This window comes from Orcinus orca, chromosome 9 (genome assembly GCF_937001465.1).
Source record: "Orcinus orca chromosome 9, mOrcOrc1.1, whole genome shotgun sequence".
Taxonomy (NCBI): Eukaryota; Metazoa; Chordata; class Mammalia; order Artiodactyla; family Delphinidae; genus Orcinus; species Orcinus orca.
The window spans coordinates 86,137,681-86,155,925 of NC_064567.1; the positions used below are offsets into that span (position 1 = coordinate 86,137,681).

The 18,245-nt window shown below is 39.4% G+C and overlaps 1 protein-coding gene across 1 annotated transcript in view; it reads right to left on the minus strand.

Annotated features, from left to right (window-relative positions):
• Window positions 1-18,245, minus strand: part of RELN (reelin) — a 509,830-nt gene that overhangs the window by 58,365 nt on the left and 433,220 nt on the right. Inside the window, exons 41-46 of the mRNA XM_004263378.2 lie at window positions 17,239-17,468; window positions 11,843-12,063; window positions 9,877-10,024; window positions 7,353-7,611; window positions 6,245-6,494; window positions 2,108-2,276 (exon numbers count right to left, since the gene is read on the minus strand). Coding sequence (XP_004263426.2) covers window positions 2,108-2,276; window positions 6,245-6,494; window positions 7,353-7,611; window positions 9,877-10,024; window positions 11,843-12,063; window positions 17,239-17,468 — 1,277 coding nt within the window. The remainder of the gene's footprint in view (window positions 1-2,107; window positions 2,277-6,244; window positions 6,495-7,352; window positions 7,612-9,876; window positions 10,025-11,842; window positions 12,064-17,238; window positions 17,469-18,245) is intronic.

Here is an 18,245-nt window from a genome sequence, read left to right on the forward strand (position 1 = left end):
TCATATTTACTTCTCTGATTACTAGTGATTTCTGGTTAATACATCTTTCTCGCACTAGACTAAAAGTTCCTTGAGGCGGGGCTAAGTTCAGCCTCTCACACGGACCTAGGTAATAATGAAATACTTAAAAAATACTTGTTTAATGAATGGCTTAATGCATGAATAATCACTACTGATGACTACTAGTCATTTCAGTTTGGTTAATGGTTTGATGTCAATTTGTGGACACCCAACCTCGGTTGACTGTTTCCACCACTGTGCCAACAATACTGAGAGCCTAGCTCTGTGGTCACATGATAAGTGAGCGGACAAACTACAATTGGCACATTGTCACAGTCACTCCTAATTCCTACTTAGCTCATAGCTTTAAGTTGTCAGCATCATGTTTGTTTATAGTGAAGAACTACAAACTAAAATCCTCAATTCTGTCCTGGCAGATGACATAAACACTGATGTCCCAGTATTTTGCAGATGTTGAGGCAGTAAGTTCAACTCAGAATAAGGAAGCACCGCACTTAAAAAGCAACTGGATGAAAGAGCAGATATAGTATAGATTAGCTATCTTGAGTTTGAGGCAAAGTGCTCTGAGTCTGGCACATTGTTCTAATGATCTTTGGCCCATGGCAAAGCACAGTTAGAAGGGGGTCTGGCTTGGGTTCCAGCCATGCTCGTTTCTTTCTGAATTACCCAAAGGGCCTTGTTATAAAGCAGTGTTGCCTTTAAGACCATTGTACAACATGAACTTTCAGGGTAATATAATAAACAAACTGCACATTTTCAATATGATTACAAGATGAAATGCATGCTCATCAGATTTTTAAAATATCATTTGAAAGGGTCAAAATTTTTATGGGTATGTGTAAGAGACAAAAGATAGATTAAAAGATGAGGATTAATTATTTTTCTTGAGTAAAAGACTCAAGGGCATAATAACGAGCTGGAGTATATCTTAGAATGTCGTTTGTTTGCAAAATGCTACCATGTTGCTGGGTAATAATTCACAGAATTCATAATGACTTAAAAGACTACCACCTTAATAGAGTTTTTTTTTCTATTTTACTTATTAAGATCACCTTAATAATTCATGCATGGCAATACCTTTAACGAGCAACAAAATCTCACGTATCTCATTTAAACTTGGCAACTCTGCTGACAGTTGATATAGTCTTGCACCCCTGAGCCAGCAATTGTACAGGAGCCCTAGGCTGTTAGTAAGTGAACCCATCCCATTTATGATAATCCCAGGAAAAGTTAAGTCCTAGATGAACGGCTGAATTTTACGATCATTTGCTAGGAAGATTTATTCATTCTTCATTTGTGGGGAGGTGAGAGAACAATAATGAGCCCAAACTATAACTCCTGTTCCACAGACTGCATTGGTGGCTTTGCTTCTTTCTTAACGGCAGCAACTGATTACCATTTTCTACTTAGATGGTGAAAAGAGAGAGAGGCATGTAACACTATCCCACTAGGCAAGGTGAGTTCTCTGCTTTACTCAAGCAGGAGCGCAAATACAGAGATAGTTTAGACTTAACTTCTCTACCAGCATCTACCAGGCAGTTTTATTAAGACACTGTCATTTCTTAAAGACACAACGAAGGAGCATTTACAATTGTTTTTCACATAAAAGTACATTCCAGGTGATAATTCTCAAGATACTGTTCAAAATAAAATTTCAAAAGCAGACAGTAATTTTAATACACATTTTTATGCTACATCCGTTTATATGATACCACTCACTGCTATATTTACAATAGTCTGACTGACAGAAAATAGACTCCATTTAAATCCATTAAGACTTGTTCTTGGCCTAGTGACTTAAGTTGGAGAAGCTCACTGAGCTGGCCACTATTTCCTTTCATATGCCATTTAAAAAAATATTAGAGTTAAAAGTCAGAAAAGTCCTGGATTTAGAGAAAACACAGGACAATGTCACCACAAAAACTGGTTTCTTTTTTACGTATTAAGGTCGCTTTAATAATTCATGCATAGCAATATCATAAACAAGTAACAAAATCTCATGTAACTAATTTAAACTTACTGTGCTGAAATTGGACATGCCAAATTATATCACATTCGGGTTCACTACATGCAGAAACATCCATACCTGGTGTACGGTGGAAGAGGCAGAGTAATTCTGGTCCATTTGTTGAAAGTATCTGACACCAGGATCCGCTGCAGGTGATAGCGATTGCATTCAACATTGGTAGGCAGACAGTCCCTTACCAGTGGGTGCCATGACAATCCAAGGTCTACTGAGTATTCCAACTCAATAGCTGAAACAGGAAGCATTATTCTGGTTAGAAATACACACCTGCAGATCCAGGAACCATAATTACTTATGTTTTCATGTTTTAATTTCAATCAAATATCACTTGATTTTCCCCAAATGTATTTCCTGGTGTTATTTTTTCCTCTGTATATTACTAGTGATTATTTTTAACTTTCCATATTAAAATAATTTTTCTGTTAAGGGGATATGATCAAGTGAAACATAAAGTAAATTTTCCTGAATCACTTCTTTAATTGCGAAATTTTCAGAACAATTCTAACAAATCTATTGCTTCACATGCAGTTAAAGCAATAATAATAATAGTTATAATTTATATATATTTATTATTTAATCTAATAGTTATAGGATATATATTGTATAAATACATTATATAAATTAGATATAATTTATGTATTATAATAACTATATTTTGTCTGTTTATTTAAAGGTTAACATACAAATACAGAACGTAATAACCATATGTTATAATGACTACTTTTTAAATAGTTAAAAATATTGAGCAGGCTTCTCAAAATTTAAGCATTCTATAGGGATCCTGACCAACTTATGCCAAACTTTCTCTGGTATAGGTGAAACTCCTAAGAAATTGACAAATCGGGCTTCCCTGGTGGCGCAGTGGTTGAGAGTCCGCCTGCCAAAGCAGGGACAGGGGTTCGTGCCCCAGTCCGGGAATATCCCACATCCCACATGCCATGGAGCGGTTGGGCCCGTGAGCCATGGCCACTGAGCCTGTGCATCCGGAGCCTGTGCTCGGCAACGGAAGAGGCCACAACAGTGAGAGGTCCGTGTACCGCAAAAAAAAAAAAAAAAAGAAAAAAAAAAAGAAATTGACAAATCTCTTTTGCTTATATATCCTGCTTTGCTGTGTTATGGAATATACTGGGAAATCAGAGAAGCATAAAGAGGGAGCTGAAGGCCATGTAGTTCGTGCCAAAGCAGGAAGTCAGGCTGTGGGTCTTATGGAAAGAGATTTCTTTCTTTCCTTTCTCTTCTTCCAAAACATTCAACCTATACGCTATGTTTTATATTTCTCTCTCTGGTCCCTTCTCAAGACTATAAACTACTTCAGCCCATACCTCCCTACTGAAATTTCCTAAGACCATGATTCTCAGTCTTGGCTGCACACTGAAATCGCCTGGGTACCTTTAGAAACTACTGATGCCAAAGTCCCACCTGCAGAGATTGGGATTTCACTCTTGTGGGGCAGGCCAAGGTGCTGGGAGCTTTTAAGTTTCCCAGGGGATTCGCCCATGCAGCCAGCGTGGGACCACTCACTGGTCCTGGTGGCCTAAGTTTCCTGGTGGCCTTTTCTAGTTAAATACAATGGCCTGTCTCAGTCTTCATTGTTCTTGCCCTCCCTACAGCCTTGGACATTATTGATGACTCCCTGGTTCTTGTAACTTTCCTTTCGTTTGGAGGACATTATTCTGAATCTCCTGTCTTATTTCCCTCTGACTTCTGTGCTAACTAGCCCAGCTATGGGCATCTTTCCAGACTCCATTTCTGGCCTTCTATTCTACACCTACCTTCCTTGGGCTTCAACTGTTATCTCTGTGCCCAAATCTCCCAATTTTACGTCTCAAAATTGATTTTATTCATTCAGCAAATGTTTATTCAGCCTGGCATTGTCCTGGATGCTGGCATACCGTGATGCACAGTATAGACAAAGTTCCTGCTTTCTACACTGCAAGCCCTCCGCACTAAAGGATACCACCACTTAAAACTGTTTTCACCAAACTAGAGAAAGACTCATCATTGTCCCTCATAAATAAACATCTCTTCTTAACTACCAAATGCTATCAGTGTCAATGCTTTTGCACTAGTATTCTGGGTTCAGAATTTAGAAATTATTTAGAAATTTTACTCCTTTCTTCTTTACCCTCTATGTTCAACATGTCACCTGGTTTTCAGGTTTGCTGCTTCTTTCCTTTTGGTTTGCAGTGTCTCATACTAGTTTTATCCATGCCCTTTCTCTTCATGCCACGTAATTCAGGTTTTCATCACTTCCTACAGAGACAACCACTGACACTTTTTTGTTGGGATTCTTCTCTACCCACCTTTATTGGCTCCTGGGCTAATCTCCCTAAAACCCACCATGCCACTCCCCTGCACTTGTGCCCTCTCTTTTTTTTTTTTTTGCGGTACGCGGGCCTCTCACTGTTGTGGCCTCTCCTGTTGCGGAGCACAGGCTCCGGACGTGCAGGCTCAGCGGCCATGGCTCACGGGCCCAGCCGCTCCGCGGCATGTGGGATCTTCCCGGACCGGGGCACGAACCCGTGTCCCCTGCATTGGCAGGCAGACTCTCAACCACTGTGCCACCAGGGAAGCCCTGTGCCCTCTTATTCATGACCTTGTCAAGCACAAATTCCTGTGCCTGCCTTTTAATGCCCTTCTTAATTTGCTGCCAACTCTTCTTGGCCACTTTCCTCTTTCATTTTTTTATTCAGTTCCATCTTTTCAAGAGGTTTACCCAGCCTACAGAAGAAAGCACATGTGACTGGGCTTATGAAGGCAGAGTTTCAGTCCTGGTTCTGCTGCATGCTGACCATGTCATAACTCACCTCCCTGGTCTCTAGCTGACTTCCTATGCTAATGAGGGAGTGGGTGTCTAGGACCCTGAAGTCCCTATCTATTTTCAAAATTAGCACTCTACTCTCCTCCGTTAGATGCAAATATTATCTGTTCAGGCTGGTCTGCTCATGGTTTACCCATGGACCAGGAGAATCCCCGCTTTATGCTGCCAGCCCAGCCTGGGGTGTCCTCTCTTCCCCATTCACCCTTCAGATTCACTCCAACCATCAGTGCCCACTTGAGACTTAGCTTCTTTGTGAAATCTTCCCAAACTTCTTGGACTGGCCATCCATTGGTTATCTCTTCCTCGGCTGAACTCTCATTACATTTTGCATTAGTACCACTCCATACAGCACTGGATTTAGTCATTTATTGGACTCACTTTCTGAAGTATCCCCTCAACTAGACTGTACCTAGTGAAGACAACCTGTGTATCTTATACTTTTCCAAGTTCCACATTTACTGACTAGTTTAGTGTTGACTGATTGAGTCTGAAGTAGAAAGAGTTCTTCTGGGCTTCCTTCTTAGATCTGTCCATTAAATTCAGACTAATGGAAATATGAAAAGTCTGGATTTTGCAGGACCTTGGAAGTAACCAAGTTCTCCAGATTTTGGACCGCAAGAATCTAAAACATTCTAGTGTGAACATTCTAGTTTGGATCTTTGGAAGAATAGTGATACAGGGTGGTGAAAAACCGAAGGTCCCCAGAATCCTGACAGATCTGCAAATTCCAGTGAAGGGTCCAAGTATGCAGAGATGTCAGTTTTTATAGCTCCTAAGATAGGCTTGTGTGTGTGTGTGCGTGTGCGCGTGCGCATGTAAGGTATGCATAACCTAGAAGATGCAAACTGGTCACAATCACGGTGGTTTAGAATATGCTATGACCCACGGTGGCAGAAAGTATCAGACAAAATAGGAACAACAAAATTTCATGATTCCTGGGAGATGGAAAGGAGACAATAACTGGACTAATCTAAAGCCCTATGAATTAAAACCCATGTAAATACAAATGTATGTGTAAATCCTATTGCTTATTCTGACATTCTCTATATGACGAGAACCCCTTATTCTGTAAATATGATCCTTAAAAAAATCTGGATTTATAAACGGAGATAAATTGGGGGCTATTGTTTATAAAAAAAAGAAGTCTTCATGGACATATGCTTAAAAATAAGCTCACATTCTGAGGTTTTAAAAAATAAATGTCTGAAACTCAATTTACACACAGCATTTTCAAGAATGTAGTTAGTTTTTGACCGAAAGCACACTTGTGTTTTACTTACAGACCTCTTGGAGGTGTAGTATAGTCCTTTGACAGAGGCAGCCTTGGATGCCCATTTACACTTCTCTGTCCCTCTACCTGGAAAGGGAATACTTACCATAACAAGAGTCTGTGACCGAGCAGGAGGCGGCAAAATCTATCTGTAGGAATGAATCCTCATTCACAGCAATGTCTGTGGTGACCACATAACGGGTGCTGGCCTTTTCGATGAAGACTAGGGCATCACCAGTAGAGCCACACACAGGCATCTTGGTGCCTCCGGGGTGAAGCAGCCATTTCCTACTGTCCAGAGTTGTGAAATCATCCTCCAAGACTGTATTACCAGAAATATTTCCTCCAATAAGAACCTGAAATATATTTTTTAAAACACAACTTTTCAGTTTGGTTTCGAGATAGGAGAAAGTTCGTTTCTTTTTATTTGTTTGTTTTCATCTGTCAGATCGCTCAGAACTGGCCTTATACAGCAAGCTTAATGTTAGAGGGCCTTTCAGCATGTTCCTGTTTCTGTGGTCTGCTTGCCCACCTGGCAAAAAGCTACAGAAACAAATCGAAAGACTGACAAAACCATTCACAGCCTTCATGGGCCAAATTGTGCCTTTGGAAACTACACGTACCCAAACTGGGAACGCAATGTTTGGCTTACATTATTTTCCATGTAAAATTTCTATTTAAGGACAGTAGTACCCTAAGGCATTTCAGTTCCAATTCTTTGCATGGATTCTACTGTCTGTTAACAGGTTCTTTGAGTTCTTTTTGATATGCGTATTATTATGTATGAAGATCCTTTAGAACTGTCCATAAGGATGTTAGGGAGATTTATTTATTTTTTCTTTAAAGGCTAGGAAAGAGGATTGGGCAACTACTGCATGTGGCACCAATGCTAATTTGCACATTTTCCTTTTCAGAGAATTATAACCTTGTATCACGCTTGATAAGGTCCCTCTATCCATATGGCAGAATCCTCTTATGAGCAGAACCTGGGCCTTCTGTTGCGTCATTTGTTTTTATAGGCTCAGGCAGTTGAAGGAATAGAGAATGAAAGGAACCTAAATGCCACATCTAATCTAGCCGTGTGCCCTTGGGTAAGTCACCCAACTGTGGGTACTGGGCTTCCTCTACTGAGCGAGGGGTTGGACTAACTGCTTTCTAAAGCCATATTTAGCTCAAGTGACAACATTGTAACAGTTAATCCTGAAGGGACTGACCTGGTCGATTACCCAGGGACTGTAGAAGTGCCCATTTTCAGATGGTTGCCACCAGCGGAGACGTGTAGAAGCAGAACGGGCTTTCAAAGGTATCTCCAGGGCTATGTACCTGCCCACGTTGCTGGAGTTGCTGAAAAGGAACTCTTGAAGGAGACTCCACGAGAGGCCACCATTGAGAGAATATTGTAGAAGTACAGGTTGGCTCCTGGGGTCTGGAACACCTTTACCACATCCCAGTCTCATGAAGAACTGCACAAATCTGATACGAGTAAAATCTACTGTAGACTTTTACTTGAGTGAAAATTCACACCATTAACAAAAGACAAGTGCACAGGATAATAGGCGGAATGTATAGCTTTAACGAATATCATGATTTAACGAACGTCGGAAGCAATTGTTTCAAAGCCTGACTTCCCTTTTTAATGTGAAAGGGAGTTAATACAATGTGAAGTCTGAAAAAGGGTATTCTGTACCCATGTTTATATCTGGCACTCCTCCAGAGGGGAGAGTCTGAGGGAAGTGAGCATTCACTGCACCCTCTGGCTATTCTATAAGAAGATGGGAGGGGTCCAAAGGCTGTCCAAGTTTGGGAGTATCTATTGCTATCTATTCAAGATAAATTCGTATCCTTGTCCTTAGTACCTGAAACTGGAAGAAAGTAATCAATGTAGTTTATGCCGTTTATTGGCAAAATCATCCATTCCCTGGTTCTACCAGTAGTTTTCCAGATCTCATATTGTTGGTTTTGTGAGACACATTTAAATTCACCAGTTGTAGTACCTCCCTGTGAGAGGCCAGGCATCTTTTGCAAGAGGTGTGTCAAACGTGAGCCTCTTTTCTGTCTTTTGCGCCAGGGGCAGGAGAGCATGACTGTGGGGTGGTGGTGGTGGTGGGCTGTGCCAGGCTCTGACTGTTGCTGGGTCTGGGATGGATGATACTGGCCATCGAGAACTGTGGCAGTCAGCCAGTGGCAATCTTCCCAGTTGGCAGGGAGGTGGACAGAGTGGCAGCAACCAGCTGGGGTGCCAATGAAAACCAGCTCACATGTTATCTTTGGCAGGCGAGCTGCTGGTGCCTGGTCTGGCCGCTGTGCTAGCTGGTAATGCAGAATGAATTTCACATGCAACCCAACACACATACCCAATTATGGATGCATGTCAAACATATGAAATATATTGGGGCTTACGATAAAAGTTAGCAGTTCCATATATAAAATCATGCACTCTTCATGGGTTCCTCCCCTCCCCCATCTCCACTAACTGGGCATTCATTTACCTCATAACCCTGAGAAAATTGGGATTTTATATGGAGGTCAATATATGCAAATCTTATACAGCATGCTACTGAGATGAGATAAATAATGGCGCTTTTAACATTGGATTAATGACAAAAATACATGGTTAGTGCCTTGTGAAGTTTGTATCTATAAAAACAATAATCATTTACAGAGAAACACTTTTAGCACATTGTCTACTTGTATTGGGAAAATGTTTATATTAATTTATAGATAAACCATGTTAGAATTATTTGGAAAAATCTAATAATTTCTAAATTAGAGAACTCAGCTGCCAATGATAAATCTTAAATAAAGAGAAACAAACTACGTGCATTAAAATAGGATGGAGATAAATAAAATCTTGTTTTCTATAACTGTAAAATTATTATCTCATAGATAAGAGTTGTATTTTCTATGAAGCATGATCAAATTTATAATTCAATACATGAAAGATTTAGGAGGAAGAAGAGGATAAATATGTTACAGTGTATGTTAAGATACTCTGAAATGTTTCAAAAGATGAAACATGATTTCTTTGTTCACTGGCAAAAATAGGTCAGGGTTCCATTTTATACATGTTAAACTGTATTTTCTATTTTACTGGCTAAGTTTTTGGCTCATCAAATGATCAAGGGATACACATCTTGACAGGACATAATCCTCTGAGCCAGTTTAAAATGTTTGTTTCTGAGTGACTGTGCTCAATTTAGAAAATGAGTGCTTTGAATGTATGAGCAAATCATTGGAAAGAAATGCTTATAAACAATAAGGCTACACTTTAGATGTTCTTAAATTGCTAATGGATATAAAATTAACTGTGAATAATTTTTGCATGTATTATATTTCAATTAAGCTTTCTCCTAAGAATGGTAAAGAAATTCTACATAGTCCAAGTGCTAATGAAATGTATTCTGTAGAAGGTGGATAAAGAAGATGTAACATTACTTTCTTGAAGTTAAAGTGAGTTAAACGTTGTCATTTCCTGGTCATCCACCATGTAGAAGACCAGGTATAAACCTCTGTCCGTTTAGCTGTGTTTCATTTCTGATCCAGTTATTGTTCAAATCTCTCTCAGTTTTAGAATGGAAATTATATAAATTGTGTCTTAATGGAGTCTTTGACAAGAGAGAAGCTCAGCATTTACAATGGAAGGCCTTGTCCTTGAGATCTCTGTTTCTTTCTGATTTGATTATGTTCTGCTACTTTATATTACAAGGTGGCTCTTCAACAGCATTTAAAAATGATTACCTAGCATGTGACAAATCCAGATCTCGTGTCATCAACATGCGTAAGCCATCTTCATTGAAAAAGAGGTTGTTTCCACTGGAAAGGATTCCACACTTCCGAGATGGCTTTCCACCACTCATTAATAAGAATCTATCAGATTCTAGCTGACCTGAGAAAAGTGGAAAATGTGGTTTACCTATGACCCCAAATACAGTCATATTATTTTTTTAAAGGAATTTAGTAAGTGCTTTGTGCAGTTTTAAAACATGAAGTCATGAATATTGAAGTCATATATTTTGGGGATAAGAAGTCTCTTCAACATTTTAGCTTGTCTGAACTGTTTAACGTTGGCTGTATGATTTAAGGGTCCACATGACAGAAGGAGGAGGCCTTTTCCTGAGTATCTACGGTCCAGCCAAATTGTTCCCTCCTTCTGCTCCTCTGCACTGCAAAACAAGACACTGGCTAGTCAGAGTGGTTCAGCCCAAAATTTAAAAAGGGTAATGAGACCTTTCCACTGGTCTCTTTACTGTGTCCTTGCTACTGAGAGGACAGTATCAGGCCAGTGTTATATAATATTTTAAAAAACACAAATTTAATGGGAGAAATTTCAGTATAATTTAATATTTCCTATTAAATAATGTCTTTCAAAACCAGCTTGCCAAGCTCTTTAGATATTCACCTTAGATCTAATTTACTTTTTTGATTGTGGTAAAATGCATATGACATAAATTTTGCCATTTTTACTATTTTAAAGTTAATGATTCAATGGCTTTCAATACATTCACAATGTTGTAAAACCACGTTGTGTTGTGCTAACTAGCTCCAAGAATTTTTTCATCACCATAAAGAAAACCTTGTACCCGTTAAGCAGTTACTGCCCATTTCCCCCTCACCCAGCCCCTGGTCACCACTAATCTTTCTGTCTCTATGGATTTGCCTATTTTGTGTTTCATAAAAATGGAATCATGACATGTGGCCTTTTGTGTCTGACTTCTTTCCCTTAGTATAATGTTTTCAAGGTTCATCTATATTATAGTATGTATTAGTATTTCATTCCTTTTTATGGCTGAATAATATTCCATAGTATTGATATACCTAAACCTAATTCTAAAATATACCTTAAAACCATAGATATATTATAAAAAATTTACAGACAACTTGGGAAAAAGAAAAAATCTTTTTTTTTTGCGTTACGCGGGCCTCTCACTGTTGCAGCCTCTCCCGTCGCGAAGCACAGGCTCCGGACGCGCAGGCTTAGCAGCCATGGCCCACGGGCCTAGCCACTCCGCGGCATGTGGGATCCTCCCGGACCGGGGCACAAACCCGTGTCCCCTGCATCGGCAGGCGGACTCTCAACCACTGCGCCACCAGGGAAGCCCAGAAAAAATCTTTTAATCTCATTATCCTAACAGAGATAGCTATTACATTTATTTAAGACTTGCTCTTGTGAGAATGTTTTTCCAGTATTATCAGAAAGCATATCCAATGGATATACAATTAACTGTGAATAATTTCAATCATTAGAGTATGTACATTTTTCTACTTTGTCACATATCTTCATACATAATGACATTAGATTCTAGGTATAACTGAGGTGCATAAAGTGACAAAAGGCTGCATAATGAGTTGGTGATAAAGCAATGACAAGAATTTATATTTCCGGAAACTTGCTCCTTCTACCCAAGATTAACCCTCTATAGGCATTTCCAAAATTATCATTGATCAGAAATTACATGTGATAGAAAAAAATGGCTAAAATAGCCTTAGTTCTTCTCAATTACGGTCTTGTTCACTCTCACTGACCATTGTTTCAAGAATGGAACCCTATGAAATTCAGAACTAAATGAAGCCTTGGGTGGTCCCAAACGTAATGATAAATAATGAAATATCAGAGTAGAACTTAATGATTACTTCTACATTACAAATTGTGCTTAATGTATATGTTCTTTCACAAAACTACATAGATTTTAAATGAAGAAATTACCTTCAAAATCATCCTTGAGAAAATCAGGATTTTTGGTGCTTATTTTACAGGTTGGACCTGAGTAGCCAGGATCACATATACACTTGGTTCCATTGATACAACTCCCGTGTCCGTTACACATCTCTTCACATTGGGGACCGATATAAACATTATCAATGGCCCATGTCACTGGCTGAGAGCCAGCAGGATAAAATCCTTGGTACCATCTGAAACGCACAGATCTGGAAAAGAGATACAAGCCCTTCAAAATCTAATCAACACATTAATGTAAGTAAGCACATCTGATCAATGAGCAGTGGGCAGTTACTACCTCTGCACCACACTCAAGAAGTACAAAACATGGTTCAGCATTTCAGGACCATAAACTCCATTCCTCAAACTCCAGGATTTTGCCAATAAAGTTCCTGCTTTCTATAAGCCCTTCCCAATCCTACCACTATGTCAAAGTTCCACTTGAGCTTCCACCTTTTTCTATATTGACTTTTCTTGGTAAGGATTTTTCCATTAAATACTGTCTATGTTGTACATAACTAATCTTTTTTTAATGGAGGTAAAATTCGCAAAGTATAAAAGTAATAATTAACCATTTAAAGTGTACATTTTGGTGGTGTTTAGTACCTCCACAGTGTTAGCCAGCTATCACCTCTATCAAGTTCCAAGACATTTTCATCACCCCAAAGGAAACCCTGTGCCCATTAAGTATTCTCCCCTACACCCAGCCCCTGGCAACCACTAATCTGCTTCCTGTCTCTGTGGACTTACCTATTCTGGATATTCCATATAAATGGAATCATATGCTATATGAGCTTTAATGTCTGGCTTTAGTCACTTATCATAATGTTTTCAGGGTTCATCCATGTTGTAGCAAGTATCAGAATTTCATCCTTTTTTATGACTGAATAATATTTAATTGTATGGCGATATCAACTTTATTTATCCATTCGTCAATTGGTGGACATTTGTTTTGTTTCCACCTTTTGGCTATTGTGAATAGTGCTTCTGTGACTATTCGTGTACAAGTATTTGTTTGAATACCTGTTTTCAATTTTTTTTGTAGAATCATAGTAGATTTGCTGGGTCATATGGTAAATAACTCATCCTTTAATTTCTCTCTCTTCCATAATTTTGCTGGAATTTCCATTATTATTGTTATAGCTGGAGGTATTTAAAAGCACACCTATTTGCCTCATTGGCTATGAGCTCCTAGAGGCCAATGCTCATACCTCTTTCTTTTTTGCACCCTTTCACGGTGACCAGTACAGTGTTTCACACATAGCAGATGCTCAATGAATGTTTCTTGAATGTCATTTGTTATGGAAAGCCTTAAAAGCCAAACTAGGGTGTTTTGGATTTTATCCTATTGGCAACAGAAAGTCCCAAAAGATTATTTTAAAGAGAGGAGTGACAGAGTCAGATTTATTTTTAGTTCAATGTCTCTTATTTCTTAATTTCTTTTTAAATGAACACAGTTTTCCTTTTTACTTGAAAGATGATTGTCTTATCACATTGCTGACGATAAGTTAGCTCCTTAGAAATAACCTACATACTTAGGTAGCAGTCCAGAAATAGTTGAGTATATTTTATTATGTACAAAACTCAGTTCAAAGAAAATAGACTTTATTTCAGAGGCGCGAGATATAGAGATGGCATGTGCACTCATATTTGTACCCTGTGAATCTGTCCAATTTTCAATTATATAGAAACCAAATTCAGAAGAGTTCTTTTTATTTGAGAAACAGAAATTAGAAGTCAGTATTAGAAGCATTTACTAGACTTCTAAAGTTTAGCAGATAGTAAAGCAGATGGAGTCAAGTTCCCACGTATAATTTTAACCCTAATTTCATTGTTTATATCAAGACTCCAACTATATTAAGCTGCCCCCAAAATGCCAGTTCATAATTAACTTTTATTTTCTAGTACCTGTCAGAGTTTAGTCTTGGCAAGAAGCACTTCCTACCTGTTGAACTTTCAGTCTGCTGAGCTGAGGGAAACGGCTGGAGTTTTCCTTTGAACAAAGCCTACCTCGATTTTGTTTGAACTTCTTATTTATTCAAATGTTCTGAATAAAAATGAACCACCTTGGTTGGATATTTATTATTGTTCACCTGTCTTGACACAGAAACTGCAGGCACTATGATAAATGGACTGAAGGGTCTGGTTTCACTGTGGTTCCCAGTCTGCTGAAATCTTATTTTGAAAATTTCTCACTGCCACCCTCCCTGGTGAATGTCAGCATCTGTTCTCCCAAGCCAGTGGTACCCAAAAGAATCTGTTTTTTTTAATGTAAACTTAAAATTTCAAGCACATAGCAGTGTTTTCATTAAATAGGGGTTTTGGTTGACTCATTATGAAACTGCATAAAGCAAAAGCAATTAGGAAGTTTTAAAGACAAAAAGACTCTAAATGAAAAAGACACAAGGGGGATGTGAATAAAATTCGATGGAAGCTCAATACTTATGCTGAAAATGTGAACTGACTATATGTAAAGGCAAGAAACAGCCATTTCTGCACCTAAAACATTTAGTATAGTTTTTTGGTACCTAGTGTCCTGTGAGTACACAGAAAAAGGCAATTTAAACACGGGTAATATATATTTTTTAGCATGTAGCACGTGTGCCATTATTATGTACCATGCTGAATACAAACCAAGGCATGGTTCACTGAGTTGGAGAAAATTTAACTTTTGCCTTCCAGCAATTCATGCCTGTGTGGGTCTTAAGAAGAGTGCTAATTGTTTTCCTGAAACAAGGACTAGACAACACTTCTAAGGCAAATTCTTCTCTTTGCAGAAGCAGTTGAAGGCAGTTTGAAAGGTAGGTTTACACCACTGTGAGAGTGGGCATGCCTCCTTAACAGATTTACTTTCCTTTCATAGAAATGAAAATCACATGGAATGTAAATAACATGATGGTTTAAGTTCTGTACCTTTATAATTAGAGGAGATATACTTTAAACTGACTCCCAATATACCAGTCAGTGAAAATACAGATGTCTGCATTTCTCTCATTCAAATTACATCTCCATGCCTTATGTGTAAGCACAGCCTAGTGGACAAAGCCAACTGGTAATGATGCAGGCTCCATGATCCTGGAGCACTGTCCTGGGGTGGGTAGCTTCATTTAGTACCTCTGGTTGGCAGTGACTGTATATCACACGCCTTTAAATCGGATTATTTTCATGTGGGAACTTGCGGAAGCAAGTCTCAGCTGTTAAGACAATCTAAAACCATGGCCTTCACCCTATCTTTAGGGTTGTTTTCTATTTAATCTAATTCTTAGCTGAGCAACTGGAAGAAATTAGCGGTCCACTAAAAAGGAAACTTGGAGCTTTCCACAGTACCATAGTGATCATGGGTATTGGTCAAAGGAGCCGAAGTGATTGTTCATCCAGCCATTTTCCCCTGCCTGCACTGCCCATAAGCACAGATTTTTGGCATTTATGTTTCTGTTGCAACGCTTGGCCTTCTGGCTGTAGCTGATTTGCTCAGATTTTCTTTTCTAGAAATGTAGAATTAAGAGTTCCAGAAAATGAGAGCTGGAGTTTGCTGACTGACGTTAACATAGCATGATAAAAAGGAGGATGACGAACTCCTTTTGCTGATGCCCCCAAACTTCCTGAGTGGAGTCCATGCTCTTCCCCAGTATTTTTCTAATAAGTTCTTCCACTTTTTCGGTAAGCCTCTTTATATTTCTCGCAACATAAGGTCTTAAATAACACAACTGATTTTGGATAAAAAGTTTTTCCTATTTCCCCCTGCTCAATTCTGCTATAGACAAGTTCACACGCCACCCCCGAACACCCCAATAGCAACTTTCCAGTTGTGCTGGCTGAGTCTTCAGCTCTATTTATTCCTGGTCTTCAGAGATTCTCCTTGCCTCCTCAGCTGTCACTTCTAAAGAATCTTGAGGAGAAGGGCTTCCCTGGTGGCGCAGTGGTTGGGGGTCTGCCTGCCAATGCCGGGGACACGGGTTCGTGCCCCGGTCTGGGAAGATCCCACATCCCGCGGAGCGGCTGGGCCTGTGAGCCATGGCCGCTGAGCCTGCGCTCTAGAGCCTGTGCTCCGCAACGGAAGAGGCCACAACAGTGAGAGGCCTGCGTACCGCAAAAAAAAAAAGAATCTTGAGGATGTTTTGCTTAGTAATGCTTGTTTTTAAAAAACGATTAGATTTTCTAATACAATAATTAGAATAATATCCTGGTATAATAGTAAGAATTAATAAATTACTTACTTGATAACACAAAATATTAGTCTTTAGCAATCAAATTATAAAAATTTTGCTAATGATATGATGAGGAGTGAATGGATTTATGTTCAAAGAGAATAAAGACTTTTTTTTTTTTTTTTTGCTTTACGCAGGCCTCTCACTGTTGTGGCCTCTCCCGTTGCGGAGCACAGGCTCCGGACGTGCAGGCTCAGCGGCCATGGCTCACAGGCCCAGCCGCTCCTTGGCATGTGCGATCTTCCTGGACCGGGGCACGAACCCGTGTTCCCTGCATCGGCAGGTGGACTCTCAACCACTGCGCCACCAGGGAAGCCCTAGAATGAAGACTTTTGAAGATTCACTTTCACCCTTTTGGAAAAGTACTAGGTGTTAGTAGTTTTGCTTGAAGACTCAAGACTTCTAATTATGCTGAGCTTCACATCAGGAATGTAAATCTATCTCCATCTTGAAAGTATGATATTAGTACTTCCTTCTTTTTTTGGCATGCCCTTAAGTTTTTATTCTGAGAGAAAAGACAAATTCTGAGGCAGACTGCTTTGCTGACTTCCTCTCTTTGTTCACTTATACTATTAGTTTTATTTTTTTGAACTATACTTTTCATTTCTATTGGAATTGAAGTCCTTTATCTCCAAATAGCTTTTCAACAGAAGAGTCAAATATATGTAACAAGAATGCTGAGAAAGGTTGAAAAAGTAGAAATGCCTGGGGAAAGAGCGCTAACAAATTTTTTTTTTTATGAGACACCTGGAATATTCTGCGGGCTTCCATCCTCCATATGTGCCCTCTCCTTGCACGAAAGACATAGGCAGATGTTCGAAAGTAAAAATTCTAACTGCATTTATATTGTGAGGTAGGGGGCAGAAGGGAGACAGATGATAACACTAGGGAAACCATATTTCTGTTGCTTCCTAACTGATCTAATAAAGACCCATGGGGATATGAACCCCAGGACGGGGTGCTGCCCAGGGTGTGCTCTTTTAAATCTATCTTCAAACTATGAATTAGTAGTATGTCAGTTTCCTATGTTTTAAACATCCACTGATCTACTTTCAGTGGAGAACTGAGGAAGAAATGTAAAGTGAAAATTTCCCTGATAAAGTGGCAAGGCAACCATGACATCATGGAGAAAACTGTGAAATGAGAAGAACATGGTGCGAAGCAGCAGGTCCTTACCCGCAAAGGTGCAGCTTCCCAAAGTGCACAACCTCCCTCCTCCAGCCCTGGGTGGTCCCCGCGTAGTAGGTGCTGCTCGGGTGGTGCTCCGTGGAGCACAAAGAGCTGACATGGCTGCTGCTGTGGTAGCAGAGGGGGAGCAGCAGGTGCCAGGTTGCCCCAAAGTCCCTGGAAAATTCCAGTCTGACCGGATCAGCAGAGGAGCTATCAGTTGAGCATCCGACATTGATCTTGGTGAAGAAGAAAAAATGATACAAATTACCTCAGAGCAACAAGCCTTGAAATGATTCACCACTTCATTATTTTCTCGAGAGTCCATTTTCCTGGGAACTGTCTTGCTGAAATACTTAACACCATGAAATTCTGTTTTGCCTGAGTAATACTGCATATTACTTTTAAATAACACTTTTTCATAAAGAACCTCAAAGGGCCTCATGAAAAATTTACTTTCCCTCATTTCATAAAAAGCTAGGAAGTGAATAAGGCAGAGGTTGGCATGGAATTCCAAATTTTACCTTTAGCCCACTTTCACTGCCAAGCCAAGCAAATCGTAATGAAAAGACTGCTTCCCTAATTCTAACCGTTAGCTTTTTTTTTCAGACTGCTGGATGGAAAGAAGACCTTCTACTTTCCTTCCTGTGATACCTTCAAATAATCCCCAAAGTACTGCACAAGGAGAATCTTCAGTATGTTTTCAGTCTTAAAACAGACAAAATACAATTATTGTCACTATTTCCCTGGCATAGGGAGAATATTCTCTGAAAGACCTTTTTAACCATGAGGGAAATAACCACTCCACTCCTTTTTCATACTTTCAAGTGAATTAAACTAAAACTTAAATAAAGCATGTGATTCCTTCTATGAAAAAATTTTCCCACTTCCAATTGGGGTCAACATTTTCTTGCTGTCAGAGCAACCAGATATATTTATATAATATTTGTTGTTGTTGAACTTACTCCTCTTACCTTATGATGAGTAAACTATTGACATTTGATGAACTTTTCAGC